The 22147-nt window shown below is 50.1% G+C and overlaps 1 protein-coding gene across 1 annotated transcript; it reads left to right on the forward strand.

Annotated features, from left to right (window-relative positions):
* Positions 1-753: 753 nt before the first annotated feature.
* Positions 754-19569, forward strand: LOC135805394 (snRNA-activating protein complex subunit 1-like). The gene is made up of 8 exons (XM_065319422.1): positions 754-1105; positions 2461-2488; positions 3073-3198; positions 11674-11739; positions 15335-15409; positions 15761-15874; positions 16404-16519; positions 17834-19569. Exons 1-8 carry the CDS (start codon positions 906-908, stop codon positions 17901-17903), a joined length of 795 nt encoding a protein of 264 aa, XP_065175494.1. The 5' UTR covers positions 754-905; the 3' UTR covers positions 17904-19569.
* Positions 19570-22147: the final 2578 nt, after the last annotated feature.

Genomic DNA, 22147 nt, shown 5'->3' on the forward strand with positions numbered 1-22147 from the left:
TATCATTTCGATCTTCACTCGGTCGACGTGATGGTAGTAGCTATGTAAAATAATTATGATGGATTTCTCCCGATCCTCGTCGCGGCTAAAATTTGTTCGGTGTTTGTCTAAATTCTCAAACTGACAGGGTTTACAAGAGAAATGTACCTAATTTTGTGCGATTGATGCAAATAAATCGGAATATGTCCGACTTCATAAATCCGTGCGGTAAACCGCATGAAAGGACGCCATGTCGTTAGTTGGTGCACATGAAGTCACCGTGCGGACAGCAGCCACACTTCGCGCTGACGACGCGACGCGCGCGTCGCGCGACGTCGACATCGCGGCTGATGTCACGATGTGCACGTGCACGAGCTAGCGCAAATCTCATGACATCATCCAATTTTTTGAAGAAAGAGTCATTATAATTATTATCAAGAGTAGATAAACAAGAGTGTGCAACTCCGCATGGGTTGGCCCACGGCGGAATTTTTTGTTGACGTAATCTTTTCGACGACGCACGCGCTGCGAGCCTTTTGGAGAGTTTTCCCTCGTGCACTTGGCTGGGCTTTACACTGCATGCAAGGTCGGTGCCCAGCACGTGCTCTCACACTGCTCTGCGGCAAAGCCGCGTTTCTCTGAAAAAAGGTGACGTAAACAAAAAATTCCGCCGTGGGCAGATTGTGCAGGAGAGATCCGGAGTTGCACACTCTTGTTTATCTACTCTTGTTATTATGCGTCTTCCCTGATCTTGTCTTCCGAAATGTAAAAAAAGTGTTGAATCTTCTATCATCCCTCGACTCTTGTCTTGATACTCCTTTTCAAACAATCTCACTGCTCAGTTTTGCATAGCGAAAAATCAATGCAGGCTTGAAGGTGTGGCGGTGGGAGCGACTTTCCTTCTCTTTAACCAAAGGTAGTCAGTAATGATTCCTAGCAAGCCAAGAAAGAGTAGGGTCGGTGCGAGGCGTTCTTTCAAAGAAAAACACCCGGAGCAAATTCCCCAGTGTGGCACTGCTGCTAATGACTGCCAACGCTTAATTGAAGAATACATTGAGAAGCAAACAGTGCGCTTTGAAGAATTTGTCAAACTATGGAAGACTGGAGGTTACAGCTTGTTGCAGTGGTAAGATAATTTTTGAATAGCGTCGTACATGGTCCATCCACGACTGGGTGGACTTCCTGTACATGTAAAATACGATAATGATAGGAATATCCTACACTGCTATGCGTGTTACATGATTGGTTCGTTGTTGCAACTGAGATGAAGCTCAAGAGCATATTTTGGATGAAGAAAAACTGTTTTTTTGTATGCTAGCATATTGTGACTGAATAATGATTGCTGCGTGCATGGCTGTTTTTTGTGCGATTTTACGCCACTTAACAATATGGCCGCCGAAAGTCTCGATTGGGCTTCAATGGCAAGAAAATTTGAATTTTCAAATCGTCAGAACACGAGTAGGCCATGGTTTCCCCTGGATATTGGAGACTAGTCAGCCCGGACAGCCCGGGGAACACGCTGATCATCTGCGTCTTGTTTCAAGCTTTCCGCTCGTACCTCACATGACTGCCTTTCCTTCAAGAAACATTTGTTCTGTGTCGTGCGACTTTGGCTTCGTTCTGGAATACTCCTTGTGTCGTCGCTGACAAACTCGACTCCGAGAAGCCCTTCCCGATTTTTTCCCAGCTTAGATCGATTTTTTCCCAGGTAGAGGACTATCCTCTGGTTGTCTTCCACAAGTGTCATTAGAATACGCGCGTGAACTTTTAAATACGCGCGACGAGTCAGGAGCCTGTTTTCTCTTGATTTGGAAGACAAAATGGTGTGGCCCTTTAGTTGCTGTTGAGTGTAGAAGGCTGCTTCCTGCTGTAAATTGCTTAGTCAGCATGTGGGATATTATAGAAGAAGACAGCAGCCGGCCAAGTGAGCTTGAAATTGTGATATCTACCCTATTGTGCGTTGAACGATTACGAAATGTCTAACTTGAATGTTGTACACGCGAGAAAGGTGGTATATCTCGCTCGAGCGCTTTCAAAACTTTCTCTTGGTTTCGCGTCCCAAATCGTGGAACCACGCGAGGATCGACATGAGTTTCTTGCAAAAACGCAAACTCATCGCATATTTGTACTATTCGCACAATGTTACATAAATCGCACCGAACGACGCCATATTGATAAGTGCCTGCACGTGAACAGCCGTGCGTGGTGGGTGTACGTGTATATTGTGGTGCGGTGGGTGTACCCGAACCGGTACATGCATGTATGTCCTTGCGTTTGACTGTTTGGTGTCTGTGTTTACACTTGCAATTGTAGAGACATGTGCATATCAATCTTGCTGTGACTCTTGAGTTTTACAGTTCACGCCCAAGCGATCATCAGTCTATGTGTCTGTGTGCCCAATTCCCTGTGTGGTTGATGTTTGTGTCCCTGTCTGCGTGCTTTTCTTGGTGGTGTACGTGTTTTTGTGCTGCCTTCTTCCAGTGCCGTAGATCAACGCTTCCGTAGCGAGGTAAGACCTTGATCAGGCTACCATACTTTAGTAGGGCATTATTGAGAGTACATAAACCAGAGTGTGCAGCTCCGCACCTATGCTGCATAAAACCAATCCCACGGCAGAGTTTTTGGTTTTGTTTCGGTCATCACGAATCCTAGATTGCCGGTCATGCCGTAGGTTCAATGCGAAATCACCGTATCACTGAGGTGATGATGGGAAATTCACGTGCGCTTTTCACCACTTGTACGAAAAGTAGCAATGCCCAACAGAAATTACCTTAGTGAGCCGGTGAAATGACCTTGTGAACGGGTATGAGATGTAGCCAAGGCAGGTCACTACAATCTAAATCAAAATTAATTTTCTGCTGTGGTCTCATTCTCCCGGAGTGCAGTTGCACATTCTGGTTTATGTACTCTTCGTACCATTGCACCTGGCAGTATACTACTTTGGGGCAAGTCGATTGTCATTTGCATGCACAAGCACATCTGCAGTCGCAATAAACCGGACAGTGCAACTAGTCACGATGGGTTTGCCGTGTTACAACCGGGCGTCCGGTTATCTGTCCTGTGTACACTGTTGTTTCCTGTTGCATTGTGCAGCTTGTGGAGTTCATGATGGGCCAGTTCATCATACAGCTCCGTTCTGACAACGTGTTGAACTGCGTGGCCAGTATCTATGCGCTGTATTGCACCTACACATCACAAACCTGCCAGCCTATTGTTCGTGTAAGTAGCACGGTTCGTCTTGCCATGCTTTGCAGTGGGACTCCTTGCATGATGATAGCCCAGTATGCAAACACATGTCATCTTGGCAGTTATTCATAAGTGGTGGCGCATACCGTGCATGCGCTCGCATGTGTGTGTGCACGGCCGCGCACATGTACACACACGCACACCTCAGACCTCAGACATGCCCATCGCGGAAGCGATGATAGCGAACAGCTATGTTAGACATAGCAACTTGTGCTGGGATTACACCATTCAACAGCTTGCAAGGCTGATGAATTGACCGCCACTATTTTTAGCCTGGTATCCACCACACAGCTGTTTGAAGTGACTTTTTCTGGCCAGTGAATCCCTATACACACGCACACACACACACACACACACACACACACACACACACACACACACACACACACACACACACACACACACACACACACACACTACTACAGTGGTCCCTCTATAATCCGGCACCATTTGTGCCACGAAAATCTGCTGGATTAGGGAGGGTGCTGGATTAACAAATCTGATTTACTGCTGCAATGTGCATGAAGAGGACATTTTGGCTACTGAAAATTGTGCTGGTTTATCGAGGGTGCTGGATTATAAAGTGCCGGATTAGAGAGGGACGACTGTACTACTACTACTACTACTACTACTATTGACAGCTGCCAGGATTGGCCACGCCGCTCCCAGATGGGAGGTACTGTCAGAGAGGTTAGGGGGGGAGGAAGGCAATGCTCTAAGTGGCGTTCCAGATCTTGCCGCCTCCGGAACCGTCGGTTGTGGCAAACTTGGCAGTGAAACTTGAATTGTTGGCGTTCAGCCACAGTAGGGCGCTTTGGACAGGTTCCACAACGGTGACGCTTGAGACCCGCAGCCGATTTAAATGAACGCTGACAGTTGGTGCAAGTTACACCCGGAACAACAAGAGGAGCAGGGGCAGGGGCCGGCGGCTGGTCGACATCGCCTAGTCGACACTTATGCACCGCAAAGCCTCCTCTGCTACGTAGCCATCAGTTGCATGTTGGACACTGTACTGATCCAGGCTGCTCCGATACCGGGAGCTGACGGATTGCTGAACACTTGTGCCGGGCCATGTCGGAACTACGGCGGAACAGACGGTGGCGGGTTGGGCACTCGATGCTCTTCGGGGCAGGTTCCTTGTCCTCACCTGCTGCTGTCACCACTCCACGCCACTCTCCACGATCGCTTGCCAACTCAAACCAGTTACGCACTCCAGCCACGGATAGGTCCGTGTGAATGGTGTCCTTCCAGCGACGACGAGGTCCACCAGGGGCGTCACACACGGTACGACCACTACGACCATGGTCGTACCACTTTTCGTCCAGGATGGTCCACCCAATTCATCCAAAAAAGCGATAAAAAAATTCAAGGATCTTCGGACTTGTACAAAAGTCAAAACATCGTAACTACAACTAAAAGTCGCTCTAAAAGTCACGGCACGAAGCACGGCATTCCTGTACATGTGTACTACACTCTAGCAGTGTACTCGTACAGTGAGAAGATGGTCGCAGCACTCGCCCATATGTACAGATCGTACATGTCGGTGTGCTAAACAAGGCAGATCGCGCCTTGCTGGTAGGCCGGATGTGACCAGTGACATGTCACACCTCGTAGCACAACGCGAAGTGTTGCAAGACTAGTCTAGAGTACATCCACTAGTACTAATCACATTATAGTACTTAGCACCTCACAGTCACACCACAACTGCGCACAAGGAGCACGCCGTAGATCTATGTACACAGTTTGCGAAGCCAAATCGTTATAATGTTGTGATTGAGGCGGACTTACCGTCACACTTGGCTCCGTAGCTGCAGGGTAGTTTCAATGGCGGCGGAATCCGCTGGACCAGAGATTGCGGATAAGCCCAATCAGCCCAGGGATTTCCAGTTTCCGAAGCGCAGCTATGGCGTAGCGACTGTTCTGTGGCGGTCCTTCCAGCCACAATGGTTTGATGTTTTTCCCTGGTTGCACTGGGACTCCGCAAGCGAGCGAGCGTTTTGCCACACTTGCGTCAGAGCGTCGAGGCGAGGCCTTATTTCCTCCAGAACCGTGGAGCAAGCCTTCGTGACAACAGGCTATCAGAATTGGAAGGAGGCAAGGCGCGTGATGTCGAAACATGCCGAGTCGCGCTGCCACAAGGAAGCGGTCGATCGCCTGCTGACAATCCCGGAAAATGTCGGCGATGTTGGTGAGCGCTTGGACTCCCAGTTTACTGCCCAGCGGAAGGAGAATCGTGCTTGTCTGCTGCAAGTGCTCCGATCCGTGCGCTTTCTCGCACGACAGGGACTCGCTTTGCGTGGAAGCTCCAGGTCGGGAGGTGGAGAGTGTGACGGTAATTTTCTGCAGGTTCTGGCTCTACTGTCCGACAATGATGAGAGTCTTGTGCGCTGGCTGAACCGTCGGACTGACAAGTACACTAGTGCTGCCATTCAGAATGAAATACTTCAGGTAAGAATCAGACAAATGACTGCATGTTAATGATGTTATGCTATTGGATACATTCTTCAGAGCAATAATTGTGTTGCCAACTTCGATGTATCAGACAAATGACTGCATGTTAATGATATGCTATTGGATATTATTATTCTTCAGACTCAGAGCAATAATTGTGTTTCCAACTTCGATGTACTTCGAAAATAGCGAACAATAAATACTGTGGCATTTTCGTGATAGCAATGGCTTATCACTTATCAGCTATTGTTCCATTTCAGTGAATATATTGCAGCTGACTAATATTCACACAAACTTATTATTGTTGTATTGGCCTTTTGCTTGCCTCTCCTAGGTGATGGCCCATCGTTTGCTTCGTCAGTTGTCACTCCGGATTCGGAACGAGATCTTTGCGATCATGGTTGATGAGACAACTGACTGCTCCACCGTGGAGCAATGTGTTGTAGTTGTCCGTTGGGTAGACGACAATCTCGAAGCCCAAGAGGATTTCCTTGGATTTTATGCAATCCACACAGCCAACGCTTCAACTGTTGTCCAGGTAAATGCTGTCACTTGATGTTTAAAATCTTTTTGATAGAGCACTGTATTGACAATGTACTGTGCAATAGTTACATTTCAGGGATTTGACTATTTTAATATGGTAGCAGTCAGTGTGAATGATTTTGCAATGTATTTGCACAGCGTGCCATTTACTTGCAGTCCCACAACATTGTTTTGATCTGGGTGTTTTGGTCTTGGTTTGTTCCTCATTGCACAGGTAATAAAAGACAGCATTATTCGCATGGGCATGTCACTCGCCAACTGCAGAGGCCAATGCTATGATGGTGCTGCAGTTATGAAGGGCACAAGGAATGGTGTGGCAAAACAGATCCAGGACGAGCAACCCAAAGCGATCTTCACGCATTGCTATGGACATTCGTTGAATCTGGCCTGCCAGGACATGGTGAGAGACGTGAAGGTGGTGAAGGATGCGCTAGACACTACCTTCGAGCTGAGCAAGCTACTCAAGTACTCGGCTAAGCGGACTGCTGAGTTTTCGAAGTTAAAAGAAGAGATAGCACCTGATGAGCCTGGTTTTCGAACCCTGTGCCCGACTCGTTGGACTGTCCGTGCAGCATCATTGCAGAGTGTCCTGGCAAACTATGAAGTAATCCAGGCCAGTCTTGAGAGATTTACGGAGTTGGCGAAGTACGACCACGAGATGTCAGCCAAGTGTAACGGAGTCGGCCATCAGCTAGCCACTTTCGAGTTTCTGTTTGGAACCTGCCTCGGTCACCTAGTTCTGCGTCTTGCTGACAACCTGAGTGTGGCGCTCCAACAGAAGTCACTCTCAGCAGCAGATGGGCAAAGGATGGCTTCGCAGACTGTAAAGGCGTTACAGAAGCTTCGATCCGAAGAGGAATTTCAGAAGTTCTGGGCCGATGTTCTCCTCAAACAGTCTGCTGTGGATGTCAGTGAGCCGCAGCTGCCACGTCGCCGCAAAACCCCTGCTCGCCTTCAGACGGGCACCTCCAGTCCTCACTTCCCAGCTACAGTAGAGGACCTCTATCGTCCGATGTTCTTTTCGGCACTGGACACCATCATAGCAGCTATCGGTGACCGGTTTGACCAGCCTGGCCTGCAGCATTACCAGAACCTAGAGCAACTTCTGCTGAAGGCTGCAGCTGGTTCTGCCTACAAGGACGAGAAGGAGCATGTTGCTAAGCTTTGGGGCGATGACATCAATATGTCATTGCTGGAGTCGCAGCTCGCTATCCTGGCGTCTTACTTCACCTCCAAGGAAGTGTCTCTTGCTCGTATCGCAGAGTACGTACAGGCCCTGCCCAACAAGCACTTCCTAAGTGAAGTTGTAGCCCTGCTTAGGCTAATTCTGGTTGCTCCTGCAACCAATGCCACTAGCGAGAGATCTTTCTCTACCTTGCGCCGCTTGAAGACCTACCTACGGTCCACAATGAGCCAGGAGAGGTTGAATCACTGTGCCATCCTCACCACGATGAAAGAGGAGTGTGATGCCCTTGACCTGAAGGATATTGGCAATGACTTTGCCTCCTCCAACCAGCACCGCATTGATTTGTTTGGCAAATTTTAAATCTTGCGTCTGGCCAATGTTGATGCCGCTTAGAACTATTGTTCCGTATTTTTAATTATTTGTCGGATCAAGTGTCTTTGCTGATATTCTGAATTAAAGTTTCCCGTGTGATACATGTGCATATTGAGTGTAAGTGGGGTTGTCTAATAAGTGCTCGGGAAACCCTCGTTTGCGGCTGCAGAGCGCCAAAACGTGCCCTATTGCCCAAAAAATCCCAAATTTTTTTCCGGGGGACACCCCCGGACCCCCGGTCGTACCACTCCGAACTGCCCTGTGACGCCCCTGTCCACAGAATGGCCGAGACTGAGGGAGACAGGCAAACAGCAACTGCTTCGGTACTCTGGTGTCATCAAGACGAGCCAGGTGCCCAAGCCACTCCAACCGTCTCTGCTGCACCATGCGTGACAATGGTGTGGGATCACCCCACTGTGCTCGCAGTTCCTGTGAAGAGATGCGCTGTTCCCACTGTCGGCCTCGCGATACGCCAAGGATGGAGCGAATGTTGGCATGGTGAAACCGGTCCATTCTATCTAAATCTGCCTTCAACGGCGTCCAGCATTCTGAACCATACAGAACCGTTGACAGTACGCAAACGACATACAAGTGACGCCTGGTAGGGAGGTTCAGGCTCCGGTCATGTAGGATGCGCCGAAGACCACCAAAGGCCCCTGCACCCTTTGCTAGACGGCTCCGAATGTCCGCTTGCGACCGCGAGTCTGGAGTGATGGTGGAACCAAGATAGGGGAATGAGGTGACTGCTTCAACCCTATCACTGCCAATGACCAAATCAGAGCAATCAGAAGGGCAAACTCCGAAACCTGCAACGAGAAGCTTGGTCTTGGTCATGCTCACTGTGAGACCCAAGCTGGATGCGACCTCACAAAAGGCACACAGGGATTGATCGGCTGCGTTGCGAGTTGTAGCGAGCAGTACAGCATCATCCGCAAACTCGAAGTCATCAGCATGGCCGGACTCGGAGTGGGGACGACGCCTAGTGACACGAGGGAACAGCTGGCCATCAATTGTGAAGCTGAAGTCCACACCAGACTCTATTCCACGCTCCACGAGAAGGGATCGCCAACGCTCAATAAGTAAGCCGAAGTACAAGTTAAACAGTACAGGTGCCATCACGCACCCTTGGCGCAGCCCATTCTTGACAGATATCGGATCCGTGCAACCACCGGCAACGCGAACGCAAGCTGACATGTCTGTATGGAATGATTTGATGATGGCCACAGTCGGGGGCGGCACACCCAGCCGCAGCAATGCCTGCCAAAGAGCTTCGCGAGGGACAGAGTCGTACGCTTTGCGGAGATCCACAAATACGCAGAAGAGCTTCGATCGATGTTCGTACGACTTCTCGACAAGTTGACGGACAGAGAAGATGGCGTCTGCACAACCACGGTGCCGCCGAAACCCGCATTGGAATTCAGGCAGTTCCGCCTCAGCAATACCTTGCAATCGGTTTTGCATGATCCGAGCAGCCAACTTGCCGACAACCTCCAGCAATGCGATCCCTCGCCAATTATCGCAGCGAGAGAGGTCGCCCTTCTTTGGAATCGGTACCAGCAGTGCATCGCGCCAGTCCTGGGGCACGCAACCCCCCGACCAGACAGATTGGAGTAGGTCCAGGAGGAGTGGATGGAGGACAGGCACACCAACCTTCAGCAGCTCCGGCACAATCTGTGACATACCACCAGCTTTGCCATTCTGTAGGTGTCTAATTGCCTGAGTCAGCTCATCCTCCGATGGTGGCAGTGAGAGGGAGTCCTCGACCTCACGCTGAGGGATAAGTTGGAAGACATGCGGATCGTACACACTGCAGACATTCAAGACACCCGAGAAATGCCCATGCCATGTGCCCTGCTGCTCCTGAACAGATTCGCAAAGAACTCCATCGGCATTGCGGATGGATTGGACAGACAGGGGTTGCAAGCCCCCAAAGCAGCGTTGCATGTCGCGAATGGCAGACCAGACAGCTTTGCCACTGAAACGTCCACGGTGCACCACCGCCGCTTTGTCCATCAACCAAGTTGTTTTTGCCTTCCGGATACCAGTACGAGCCCGGCCACGCGCTTCTTTGAACGCCCGGTGATCAGAGTCCCTGCCGCTTCTCAGCCATTGGCTATACAGGGTATTACGAGACTCCAGTAGAGGCTCCAATACAAGGGTATTGTCACGGAACCAATCTGGCATCCGCCGCTTGTCCCGACCAACCACCTGCTCCGCCGCGTCAACGACAGCCGACTTCACGGTACTCCACTTACAGTCCACAGACGAGGCGCGGTCATACGTGGCTAAACGAGATTCAAGACTAGCACAGTACTCAGCACGTACAGTAGCCACACGCTCAGCCTCCTCTTCACTCATGAATGGCTTGAATTGGTGAACAGCAAACTTCCACGGCCTGGAACGTGCATCATGATGGTACCGTTGCTGCACAACGTCAGGTAGCCGGTATTTCATGCGGACAAGACGGTGGTCTGTGCTACACTCTGCAGTGCGCATCACTTGACAGTCCATGCAACGTTTACGGTGTTGTTGGCGTACGAACACATAATCTATACAATGCCACTTCTGTGATCCAGGGTGTTGCCAGGTGTACATGTGAATGCGTTTCTTGGGAAACAGTGTGTTACATACTGTGAGCTGTTGACACGCCAAGAATGTGAGTAGTCGATGACCAGCATCGTTCACATCACCAACACCATGTGATCCATGCACTCCCTGCCACATCTCTAGTTGCTGTGGGCCAAAACCAACACGAGCGTTGAAATCCCCCAGGACGATGACGTCATCAGCAGAGTTGACATCGCTGAGAGCAGACTGGAACTGAGCAAAGAACTCTTCCTTGTCAGCATGGGGGGATCGAAACGTAGGAGCGTAACATGAAATCACTGACATCCACCCGTGCTCAAATCTCAACCTGGCCGTCACGATGCGTGACGAGACGGGTCTCCACTGGCAGCCTGCACGTTCAAATGCCTGCTTGGCCCTCCGACGCAGAACCAGCGCAACACCCTCGCCACGACGAAAATTTTCGTCAGGTACGGGGCGACCAGAGGCGAGTACAGTCGCATCGCCGATGTTGAAAGAGTCTCTCCCAAACCATTTGGTTTCCTGCAGGCCAGCCACTTCCACGTCAAACCTGGACAGCTCACGGATAACCAAGTCGATCTTTCTGTCCTCCACGACGGGCACAAAATTCAAATTTTCAAAATTCACTCGTCTCTTTGCCGTCTCGACCGGTCCGTCATTGTTGACCAGAGTGCGGACGTTCCAAGATCCAAAGGCCAATGTTCGCAGCCTTCCTCTCCTCCGCCTTCCTGACAGTACTCTCTGAGCTTCGCAGTTTGAAACCATTCGGGGGTCAGCTACACCACCGCGAATGGAGAGACGAGGACAACAACGATCGTGACAGAAAAGAAACTGCCCTGGCGACCGCGCCGCGGAACCCTCGCCCCAGGAAATTTAGGAACACGCCAGGGGCGACTCTGGTGAACCCAGAGCCACCCCGTGGCCTAAGACTAGTAAGAAGAACGACTGAAGCTCACACACACACACACACACACACACACACACACACACACACACACACACACACACACACGTACGCACACACATGCACACATACGCGCGCGCACACACACACACACACACACACACACACACACACACACACACACACACTGAAATAGGTGATGGCCTTGGCTTTCTGTGGGTAGTTGGGAGCAATGCTATTGTGCCTTGCACGTATCCTTCATCTTTCTGTGAGAATCGGACCTCTGGGACTGTGAGAAGGCAACAATGCCTGTGCAATTGGTGAAGTAAAATAGAAGCGAACAACAACATATTCCCAACCCTGATGTGCTCTCATCTGCTGTCGTGTTTGTAACTTGTGTTTGTAGATTCGGCTAACTACTCACCTGTATCAGCGTATCAAACAGGTACACGACTGGGCCACTGCAGACGAGGTTAGTTTAACCAGGCACACCATATCCTGTTGATTTGATAGAGAGCTCTCAACACAGGCATGTGGTGTTTGTGTGGCCAACGGCCATAGCCAGACATTTCAATAAAAAGACTGCATCAGTACGGTTTGTATCTGCTGCACCTGCAGTACAGACTTGTGTCTTGCGGAGTCGCGCTCGATTAGCTCAATATTGCTACCTGGGGTGCCAATGTTGAACTGCTCAACTATGACCACGTCCACGTCCGAACAACTACATCTAGGGTGGTTTAGAGAGGCAGGACAGGTGCTTGTCAACATGCAGTTTTTAATCGCAGTCATGGCCGGATCTGGCTTGCACGTGTGTGTGTGGGTATGTGTGGGGGTGGGTGTGTGTGTTTTTTGTTGTTGTTTTTTTTATTACAAAGCACTGGCCAGCAACATAAAAGGGGAGGTAGACAAAATTGGACAAGCGAACATTGACAACACAGAGGAGCCTAGCATGCGTGCCGATGAGGTAGGTCAACCTCCCCCGACCTAGTGGTCTCGGGTTCATCAGTTGGCCTACGCATCAGGAAGGGGAAATGGACAGAGAAAGGGAGAATGAGGATGAGGAGCTTTCCAGGAGAGGAAGAGCGAGAGAGTGAGTGAGTGAGAGAGAGAGAGTCTGAGAGAGAGAGAGAGAGAGAAACAGAAAATCATAATAATAGAGACAACCGGTTATTCTCAGTGCTGGTTGACGTCAGTGGCCCATAGCCAATTGGTCTGGCGGAGGTGATGGTAGGCCTTGGTCTTGAATGTCGGCAATTTCTTGAGAGTTGGGCGATCGGCGAGGATTGGGGCAGGCAGTGTGTTCCAGCTCTCCCGGACAAAGTATGGGAAGGAGCGGCGGATGAACTCTGGACTGGAGGCTGGCAGAGGAGTTGTGAGTTGAAAAGAGTGGCCACCGAGGGACTGGTGTTGCCGGCGCGTCCAACGACACGGGCAATTTTCCATTATTGGGGCTGGACTCCATTTGCAAAACACAGGCGAAACAGTCTAGCCAGCGGATATGCTAGTTCAGCTGCACACTCCTTGAGTACTCGTCCTGGGATCTCATCTGGACCAGTGGATTTTGATGTCAGGCACCGTTGGACTTCGGAGACGCGGAAGCGGATGCGCTGCAGGCTCGGAGTGGTAGTGTGGGGTGTTGCTGGTAACTCAGCATTGTCGATGTCATTGTCCCCAAGGCTACATTTTTCAGCAAAGAATCTAGCAAGGCACTCGCTCTTGGCTTTCAATGTACAGTACTGTGCCCGTGCCCGTCAGCATCAGTGAGTGTTGGCACGTCTGTAGTCCTACCCAGGACGGCGCGGCGCGCTTGACATTCCTCCACTAGTCCTTGTCTCTCATGGAACCACGTGTGAGACGCTCTCGGACTGTCTGCTCTTCAGCTTGTTGTCCACGATGTTGGGTTATAATAGATTGAGTGACAGCTGTCATGAACGACTGCTTCAGGCATTCACTGGGCCCCTGGTGACGCCAGGCCTTCCACGCTTTCTCTTTGGCACGTTGAGCCTCAGTGCATTCTGGTGTCCACCGGCTCGGATCGGACGGCCTTGTTTCCAGCTTCTTGTGGGGAATAAACTGCAGCATCCCGGACACGATGTGCCTAGTAACAAGGCTGCATGCTTCCTCTAGGTCCTCCGGAAACTCAGCTGTCCAGGCAATGCGATGGTAGTGGGCACGCAGTCTGTTCCAGTCGGCATGGCCATATCGCCACGCACGCCTCCGTGTGCTGGGCTCATTTTCTAGCGAGGCTTGAGCGAGCTCAGCGTGGACAACACAATGGTCTGACCTTCCTATCGGCGGCGAGATACCGGTGGTCACAGTACCAGTGAAGTCAGAGAGCACTAAGTCCAGGGTGTTGAGACCTCGGGTTGGTTCTTGGACATGCTGCGTGAGGCTGTGGGCAGCGCTTAGTTCCTCCATGTACTCCCCTGCACGGGTGGTCTTAGAGCTGCCGAGCCAAGTCGTGTTGTGGACATTGAAGTCTCCAACCAGCACGGTGTGGGTACCGTGTTTTCTGACGTTATCCAGGATGCCATCGAGGTGCTCAAGTGTTGAGATATCAGTGCCTGAGGCGGATCCAGGCCTGTACACAGCACCCAGCACTATCTTACCATGATGGGCAGACTGCACTGTGAGCCAGGTTACTTCGTGAAGAGATGAGTCGTACTGATCTAGATGATGGTACGCCAATGGGCTGCGTATCCAGATTGCTATGCCACCACCATGTTCAGTCCTGTCACGCCGGAGTGGGCCGGAGTACCCTGGGATGGCTGACTCGTGAAGGGAGAACTTCTCTGACGTGATCTTGGTTTCAGTATTAACAGCGATATCAGCTTTGGAGGATACAAGCGCATGTTGAAACTCTCCAAATTTGGACATGATTCCACCAGCACTTGTATCTGGGCTGCTGCTTTTGTTGCTACCTGCGCTTTGCAGTGGATTGGGTAGGGATGGGGCTGTGTCTGGCTTGTCAGTTGGTGGGCAGCCAGGCTGAGCTGACCCTGGTGCCGTCTTGTGAGTGCCGGATGTGTGGAAGGTCCACCTCCTGCAGTAAAGTGGCCTTGGCCAGAAGTTGGCAGCCAGCAGGATATGCAGGGAGCTGGCATCCACAAACGCTCTTGCAGACATGCAGCCGCTAGCATTAACATGCATGCTACAGGTGTTGAGCACTACTGGTGTGTCAGAGTTGACGGCCCTGCTGCGCAAATCAACAAATTCACGTAACCGGTCTTCAGTTGTCTCCCTGCTGAGGTTACCAACATACACGACAGCTCTCTTCGCTCTGTGGGGCTCATCTGCAATGAGTTTCCATGCATCGTCGGAGATGGGCTGCAACACCTTTGTGCTCTTGTTGCGCTTTCGTCTCCGTGGCTGCTGAAAACCGTCATCCGCGTCACTCTCGCTCATGCTGTCCACATTGTGGCCAGGACTGGCTGCTGGGCGAGCATCATTTTCAAATTCAGTACAGGGCGCATCGGATGCTGGACCTTGGTTCAGCGCGCTAGTAGATCTACTCATACTCGAACTCGTGCTATACGGCCTGCAGGCTGTGCGGGGGTCAGTACGGGTACGGTCACGGTTCGTAGTACGTACTGGCTGGCATGGCTGAGGAGCTTTCGCCGTGGTCATGGCGGATTCTTTGAGAGAAGCTACCTCCTCCTTCAGCTCAGATACTTGCCTGGATAGCTCATCGAACCTATTGTTCAGGCAATCCTCGCAATCGGCGGCCTCGGAGACAAGTGCGGCCAGACTTTTTAGCACTGCCGATACATCCGACTCGAAACTAGGCAGGGAGCCCAGCATTTTCGTCTCAGATTCAGTCAAGGCTGATGCACGAGAGCTAGTTCTCGTGGTAGCTCCGGGCATGGCAAGTTAGTTTCCGACACTACTCTACTTCTAATACTATTCCTAATCACTGATCTAGTCTACTTCCAGTCTGGCCTGATGCCGGCTGGGCTGCAAAAAGGGGAAAAAAGGAGAGCCCAAAAAACGCGTGCCTCACTTTATATGTATTGGAAACTTGTCTTCAGCTCTTGACTTTGTCTGTTCTGCATCTCGTCATGCTGTAGCACAGCGACTTGGATTTCATAATTCGTCAACTTGGCTGGAAGAATGCTCTGGATATAGTCTACTATAGCTCAGAGGTATGCAATACTATGCATACTTTGCTATCCCAGCCGACTGCTTTACTTCTCCGCAGTGCCTTTGTACATGCATGCATTCACAGATGTGTGTATGTGTGTGTGTGTGCGCGCACGCGCGTGTGTTTTGTGTCTTGGCTTGCCACAGTCCAGTTAAATTAGTTTAATGCGAAGTTTGATTAGAAGAAGCCGTGTTCTATCAACGTTTGGTCAAGCCGGTAACATTGACTCAGAAATGATGCTTTTGCAGTTCATTTTGAATCCTTTTTGCAAACTTTCATTATTTCAATATTTGTATTGTGGTCAGACAATTCTTGTTTCTATTCTTTCCTGTGCTGGTCACTCGGTGTACAGCTTCTGATTGGAACGGGCAAGACATGTCTGGAAGGTGGTGATCCACTGGATGAATTCCTCCAGTCTAAACCCACGTCTCACATGCCTGGTGTGCTTACGCAGGCAGGGGTCACGGTAAGCACTCTGCTTGCGACCAGCTTGCGTGCTTGCCCGCCTACTTCCCGGCTTCCACCTGTATTTGCGCTTTTTGTACTGCATGGTTGCTAGTAGTGAGAGTAGCACTGTTTGTCCGTCACCGTCAGCTTTGTCAGCAGTGAGAAAAATGCGTAGTCCTATTTCCTGGTTGTAGCATTCCGGGATCTTTGTGTTGTCAGACTTTACGTTACGTAGCCCTGTACGTTTTGCTTCATGAACAATTTCACGCTGCTGCACTGCAATTAATGGCCCCTGCGACTGTGGATAAACCAACAATCAGTACCAGTATCGCTGTGCAATTAGCAGTATTCAGGTGGCGTTTGCTTGCGTGTGTCCTGTGTTGTTAATCCTAAAACAATGTCTTCGATTGGATATTTCCGTTTGCACAATCAGGGGTGTTCTGGCTGATGACTATACTACTGTTCTGTGAAGTGAAGACACTCTCTTTTCACTTCTTTCAACTGTTGCTGGGATTGTTATCCTGTGCTTGGTGTTCTCTTGTGCTTAGGAACTGGATGAGCTAATGGAAGAATATAAGCAAGCCAAGCAGTCTCTGTCTGGTGGCGATTCCATTCTGGAACCGCTCAATTATCTTCAACCCTGTGTTGCCGGTGAACTACAAAGGTATGCGAATAGATGGTGCCTGGTGTATGTGTGTGTGTGTCTGTGTGTGTATGTGTATATGTGTGTGTGTGTGTGTGTGTGTTTGGTGTGTGTGTGTGTACGTGTATGTGCATGACTGCCGAAACTCCTTTTACTACAAAAATACAGACTTACATGTACCGTGTGACCTATGTAGTTATGTCAAATTTGACTTTGTAGAGTTTGTGCATACAATGTATACCAGTAAGTGTATGGTGAGTGAGCTACTGTGCATACAATGTATAGCAGTAAGTGTATGGTGAGTGAGCTACTGTGCATACAATGTATAGCAGTAAGTGTATGGTGAGTGAGCTACTGTGCATACAATGTATAGCAGTGAGTGTATGGTGAGTGAGCTACTGTGCATACAATGTATAGCAGTGAGTGTATGGTGAGTGAGCTACTGTGCATACAATGTATAGCAGTAAGTGTATGGTGAGTGAGCTACTTTGCATACAATGTATAGCAGTAAGTGTATGGTGAGTGAGCTACTGTGCATACAATGTATAGCAGTGAGTGTATGGTGAGTGAGCTACTGTGCATACAATGTATAGCAGTGAGTGTATGGTGAGTGAGCTACTGTGCATACAATGTATAGCAGTAAGTGTATGGTGAGTGAGCTACTGTGCATACAATGTATAGCAGTGAGTGTATGGTGAGTGAGCTACTGTGCATACAATGTATAGCAGTAAGTGTATGGTGAGTGAGCTACTGTGCATACAATGTATAGCAGTGAGTGTATGGTGAGTGAGCTACTGTGCATACAATGTATACCAGTAAGTGTATGGTGAGTGAGCTACTGTGCATGCAATGTATAGCAGTGAGTGTATGGTGAGTGAGCTACTGTGCATACAATGTATAGCAGTGAGTGTATGGTGAGTGAGCTACTGTGCATACAATGTATACCAGTAAGTGTATGGTGAGTGAGCTACTGTGCATCTGAGACATATTGCCAACAGTGAGTGTTTGCCTACTTTGTATGCTGTGGACGCACTGAGCTTGCTACAGTGGTGGGGTGATGTGGCTGGGCGGAATGACCATCTGATCATGTTATGTCTTGGGGTTTTTTTTCAAGCAAATGTTGCGCGGGTTGCATCAAATTCTCGAAGTGTAATCGCCTGTGAACGAACGTGCCTAGTGTGGTGCTGCGAAGCGCAATGTTACAATCGAATGTAGAGCAATTGGCTGAATGTGCTTGGCATTGAAACGTAGATGGCTGTTCATACGGGCCGTGTTGCAGCTGCTGCTTCAACGCTATTATCTGTGCTTGCCGATACTTTCTCTCCTCTTGTCCAGCTTGTCAACGAAGGTTAGAGCTACGGCTGATAAGGATTCGTCAAGCTCCAGCAAACAAGAAAAAGACTGACACGAGGAAAGTCTCCGCTTTACTCCACTCACATGCCCGTCGATGTTCATAAGCTCACCGTGACGGGAATGGTGAGTTTTCGGCGAAACAATGAATTGTTTGCCCACCAGCACTTTGGTTACTCGACATACCATGGGTCACAAGCCAGACGAAACCGGTCAGTGCTGATAGTGAACACCTGCTTGGATACCAACCATTGCTCCGCACAGATCAGTGTTGATAGTATAAACCTGCTTGGATACCAACCATTGCTCCGCACATGTCAGTGTTGATAGTAAAAACTTGCTTGGATATCAACCACTGCTCCGCACTGGTCGGTGCTGATAGTAAAAACCTGCTTACATATCAACCATTGCTCCGCTCTGGTCAGTGTTGATAGTAAAAACCTGCTTGGATATCAACCATTGCTCTGCACAGGTCAGTGCTGACAGTAAAAACCTGCTTGGATACCAACCATTGCTCCGCACATGTCAGTATTGATAGTAAAAACTTGCTTGGATATCAACCACTGGTCAGTGCTGATAGTAAAACCTGCTTGGATACCAACCATTGCTCCGCACTGGTCAGTGCTGATAGTCCTGCTTACCGTGCTAATAAGCAGTGCAGTGACTGTGACACCACTGCCAGTGCGTATACAGTACATGTACAGTGTAGACTGTGAACACATGTACTTGTACTGGTAGCTAGTGCCGGAACGTGGACAACAGCCAGCCAGATGATCATCCCGCAAGTCGCCTGTGTTCACACCATAGCTCATCGAAGTGTTGCTTCTGACCAATATGATCACAACCAAGCAAGGAGCAGCATTACTGAATCGGTCAAGACTTGTTCTCTAGGGATGAAAATGTACGCTGACTGCTCTGCTTTCCTTCTGCGAAGCTCGGCCCAGCCCAATGTTCTGGTTTTCTCAAACCCTCCAATGGCTGCCCGTTTGTCTGGAACGTGTCCTGCTCTGCGGTGGAAAGGTGTCTCTTGCGCACCTTTGGTTGATTTGAGGAGCTTGGTGTTTCAAGACTTTGCGCAAAGTGTCACTGCCTTCTCGCTCGTCATACGATTTGGCACCAAGTTTTCACTACTAAGTCTCTTTGCCCACTGTTTCTGTGTGCTCGTACTTGATGATGCTGGCGATGTCCTTGCCTAGCACCTAGCAGTGTGTTTCTACATGTAGTTGGTAGTAGTACATTTCCAGACTGCAGTGTACTTTGAAGTAGCACATTCAACCTCAACAATCACGCCATCTGGTCTCAGATTAGACGTTTTGTGATCCCCAGTATGATTCTGTAGGAAGTTGTATTTCAGCTCGCCAGTGATTTCTTTCCGTGGGAGTGCGTGCCCGTGCATGACCATGCAGTCAGTGGACTACTCACACTGCTACTATAATAACCAACAGCTGGCTAGCATTAGAACTCATACGTAAACCATGCTAAACACTGTGAAACCCCTGACAGGGTTGCTAGACTTTATTGTAACAACCCTCATGTATGCACATGTACTCCTCTCATGTATACTTCAAAGTTCATGTATGTATCATGTTCAACTAGATAACGTTAACACCAAGCGTGCACATATCCTGTTGTTGACATGTCTGAGGTCATCAACTTGTCCTTTCCTTTTGTTTCGTTATGAGCTGTCAAAGCCAGCTTGCAATCTGAAGAGTTCCATACTACTACTGTCTGTTCCAACGTCTTGTGCAGTGTACAGTGCTCCTGCCGTTGCTTCAAGGAGACTCTGCAGTAGAGTCGCGCGCTGAAGAACGTTGAGCCCGAGAATGTCCAGCCTGAAATGCTAAGAATGCCACAGCCTAAAGTTAAGAACGGTGGTGTTGGTTTTCCGCCAGCTTGTGGGATACATATGATCCAGCTCGACTTGTTTCTAAGAGCGTGCTATAAGAACGCCGCCATATTGCCCAACGAAATAAGAATGTCCCAGGCGAACCCCTTGGAAACAATGTTCTTGGACGCGTGACTCTACTGTATCATTTGCACATGTCCTGGTGACCTCTCAGCTTGACCCGCACCCTCTCAGCTTGACCCGCACCCTCTCAGCTTGACCCGCACCCTCTCAGCTTGACCCGCACCCTCTCAGCTTGACCCGCACCCTCTCAGCTTGACCCGCACCCTCTCAGCTTGACCCGCACCCTCTCAGCTTGACCCGCACCCTCTCAGCTTGACCCGCACCCTCTCAGCTTGACCCGCACCCTCTCAGCTTGACCCGCACCCTCTCAGCTTGACCCGCACCCTCTCAGCTTGACCCGCACCCTCTCAGCTTGACCCGCACCCTCTCAGCTTGACCCGCACCCTCTCAGCTTGACCCGCACCCTCTCAGCTTGACCCGCACCCTCTCAGCTTGACCCGCACCCTCTCAGCTTGACCCGCACCCTCTCAGCTTGACCCGCACCCTCTCAGCTTGACCCGCACCCTCTCAGCTTGACCCGCACCCTCTCAGCTTGACCCGCACCCTCTCAGCTTGACCCGCACCCTCTCAGCTTGACCCGCACCCTCTCAGCTTGACCCGCACCCTCTCAGCTTGACCCGCACCCTCTCAGCTTGACCCGCACCCTCTCAGCTTGACCCGCACCCTCTCAGCTTGACCCGCACCCTCTCAGCTTGACCCGCACCCTCTCAGCTTGACCCGCACCCTCTCAGCTTGACCCGCACCCTCTCAGCTTGACCCGCACCCTCTCAGCTTGACCCGCACCCTCTCAGCTTGACCCGCACCCTCTCAGCTTGACCCGCACCCTCTCAGCTTGACCCGCACCCTCTCAGCTTGACCCGCACCCTCTCAGCTTGACCCGCACCCTCTCAGCTTGACCCGCACCCTCTCAGCTTGACCCGCACCCTCTCAGCTTGACCCGCACCCTCTCAGCTTGACCCGCACCCTCTCAGCTTGACCCGCACCCTCTCAGCTTGACCCGCACCCTCTCAGCTTGACCCGCACCCTCTCAGCTTGACCCGCACCCTCTCAGCTTGACCCGCACCCTCTCAGCTTGACCCGCACCCTCTCAGCTTGACCCGCACCCTCTCAGCTTGACCCGCACCCTCTCAGCTTGACCCGCACCCTCTCAGCTTGACCCGCACCCTCTCAGCTTGACCCGCACCCTCTCAGCTTGACCCGCACCCTCTCAGCTTGACCCGCACTGTACAGTTGTGACCTACAGTTTGTGTTTGGCAGACTGAATCACATTTGACTGTACATTGATTTTACCAAGAGTATTTTTTATTTATTTTATTCATTTTTTATTATCAAACTGGTTTATTATGTACTGTTATGAGATGAAATAAAACAGGAAAGGGCACAGGCCCGGATACGTGCAAGGGATAGCAATCAACTTTGCACATGAATTGAGCATGTGTTCTAAATACATGTAAATGTAAATGCAAAACAATAAAAAACCAAAAACACAAACAATGAGCAATAACTTCAGGACTGGGCACAAGTCCTAAAGCAGTAAAAGGTGCAAGAGATAATAATCAACCTTGCGAGTTCGAGTCAAAGCATGCGGACTCACAACAAAATGGCATCAACGTGAGCAAAGAGGAAGAAGAGAAAGGAAACAGCAAAACAAAAGCAAAGATGGAGGATAAACGGCAACAGAACCAAAACTGGCAAACAAACCTGTGACATCATCATGCACAGACACAAAAGACAAATTGAACCGAGTCAAACTGGCATGAGCGACTCATGCTGCAGGACATCGCTGGGGTGATGGCTGAAATTCACCTTCCTCCGACTACCACGCACCATCATGACGGAGTCACGGACTAAAGTGAAGCCAAGCTCACAGCGGATCCGTCCCATGAGGACGGGGGGAAGAGTATAATTATAACCCGGTGTGTTGTTTATCAAGAATACATAAAGCATGAAACTGATGAGTCCACAAAGAACGAAACAGATGTCCGCAGATTGAGCATGGATGCTTCATAATGAAAACGTACTTTGCAGTATTCATTAGTTGAGAGAGTTGAAGTCATGCATAAACCAGTGTGATACATGTGATACATGTGGTGAGAAGCTGCACAGCTGAGTTAAGGGAAATGCAGTTTTCACTCTTCGCAACTAATACTAAGACTTCATAGAGAATGGTGCAAACGACCACTGTTCTGTAACCATACCAACGGCAACGTGTTGCACTTCATGTACAATGCACTAGCAAGAGTATAACACCCTGGCCTGGGGGGGGGGGGGGGTATGATTATTTTTACTCTTGGTAGATCTACTACAAGTACTAGCAAGAGTGCAGGGCT

The sequence above is a fragment of the Sycon ciliatum genome, chromosome 1 (genome assembly GCF_964019385.1).
Source record: "Sycon ciliatum chromosome 1, ocSycCili1.1, whole genome shotgun sequence".
Lineage (NCBI taxonomy): Eukaryota > Metazoa > Porifera > Calcarea > Leucosolenida > Sycettidae > Sycon > Sycon ciliatum.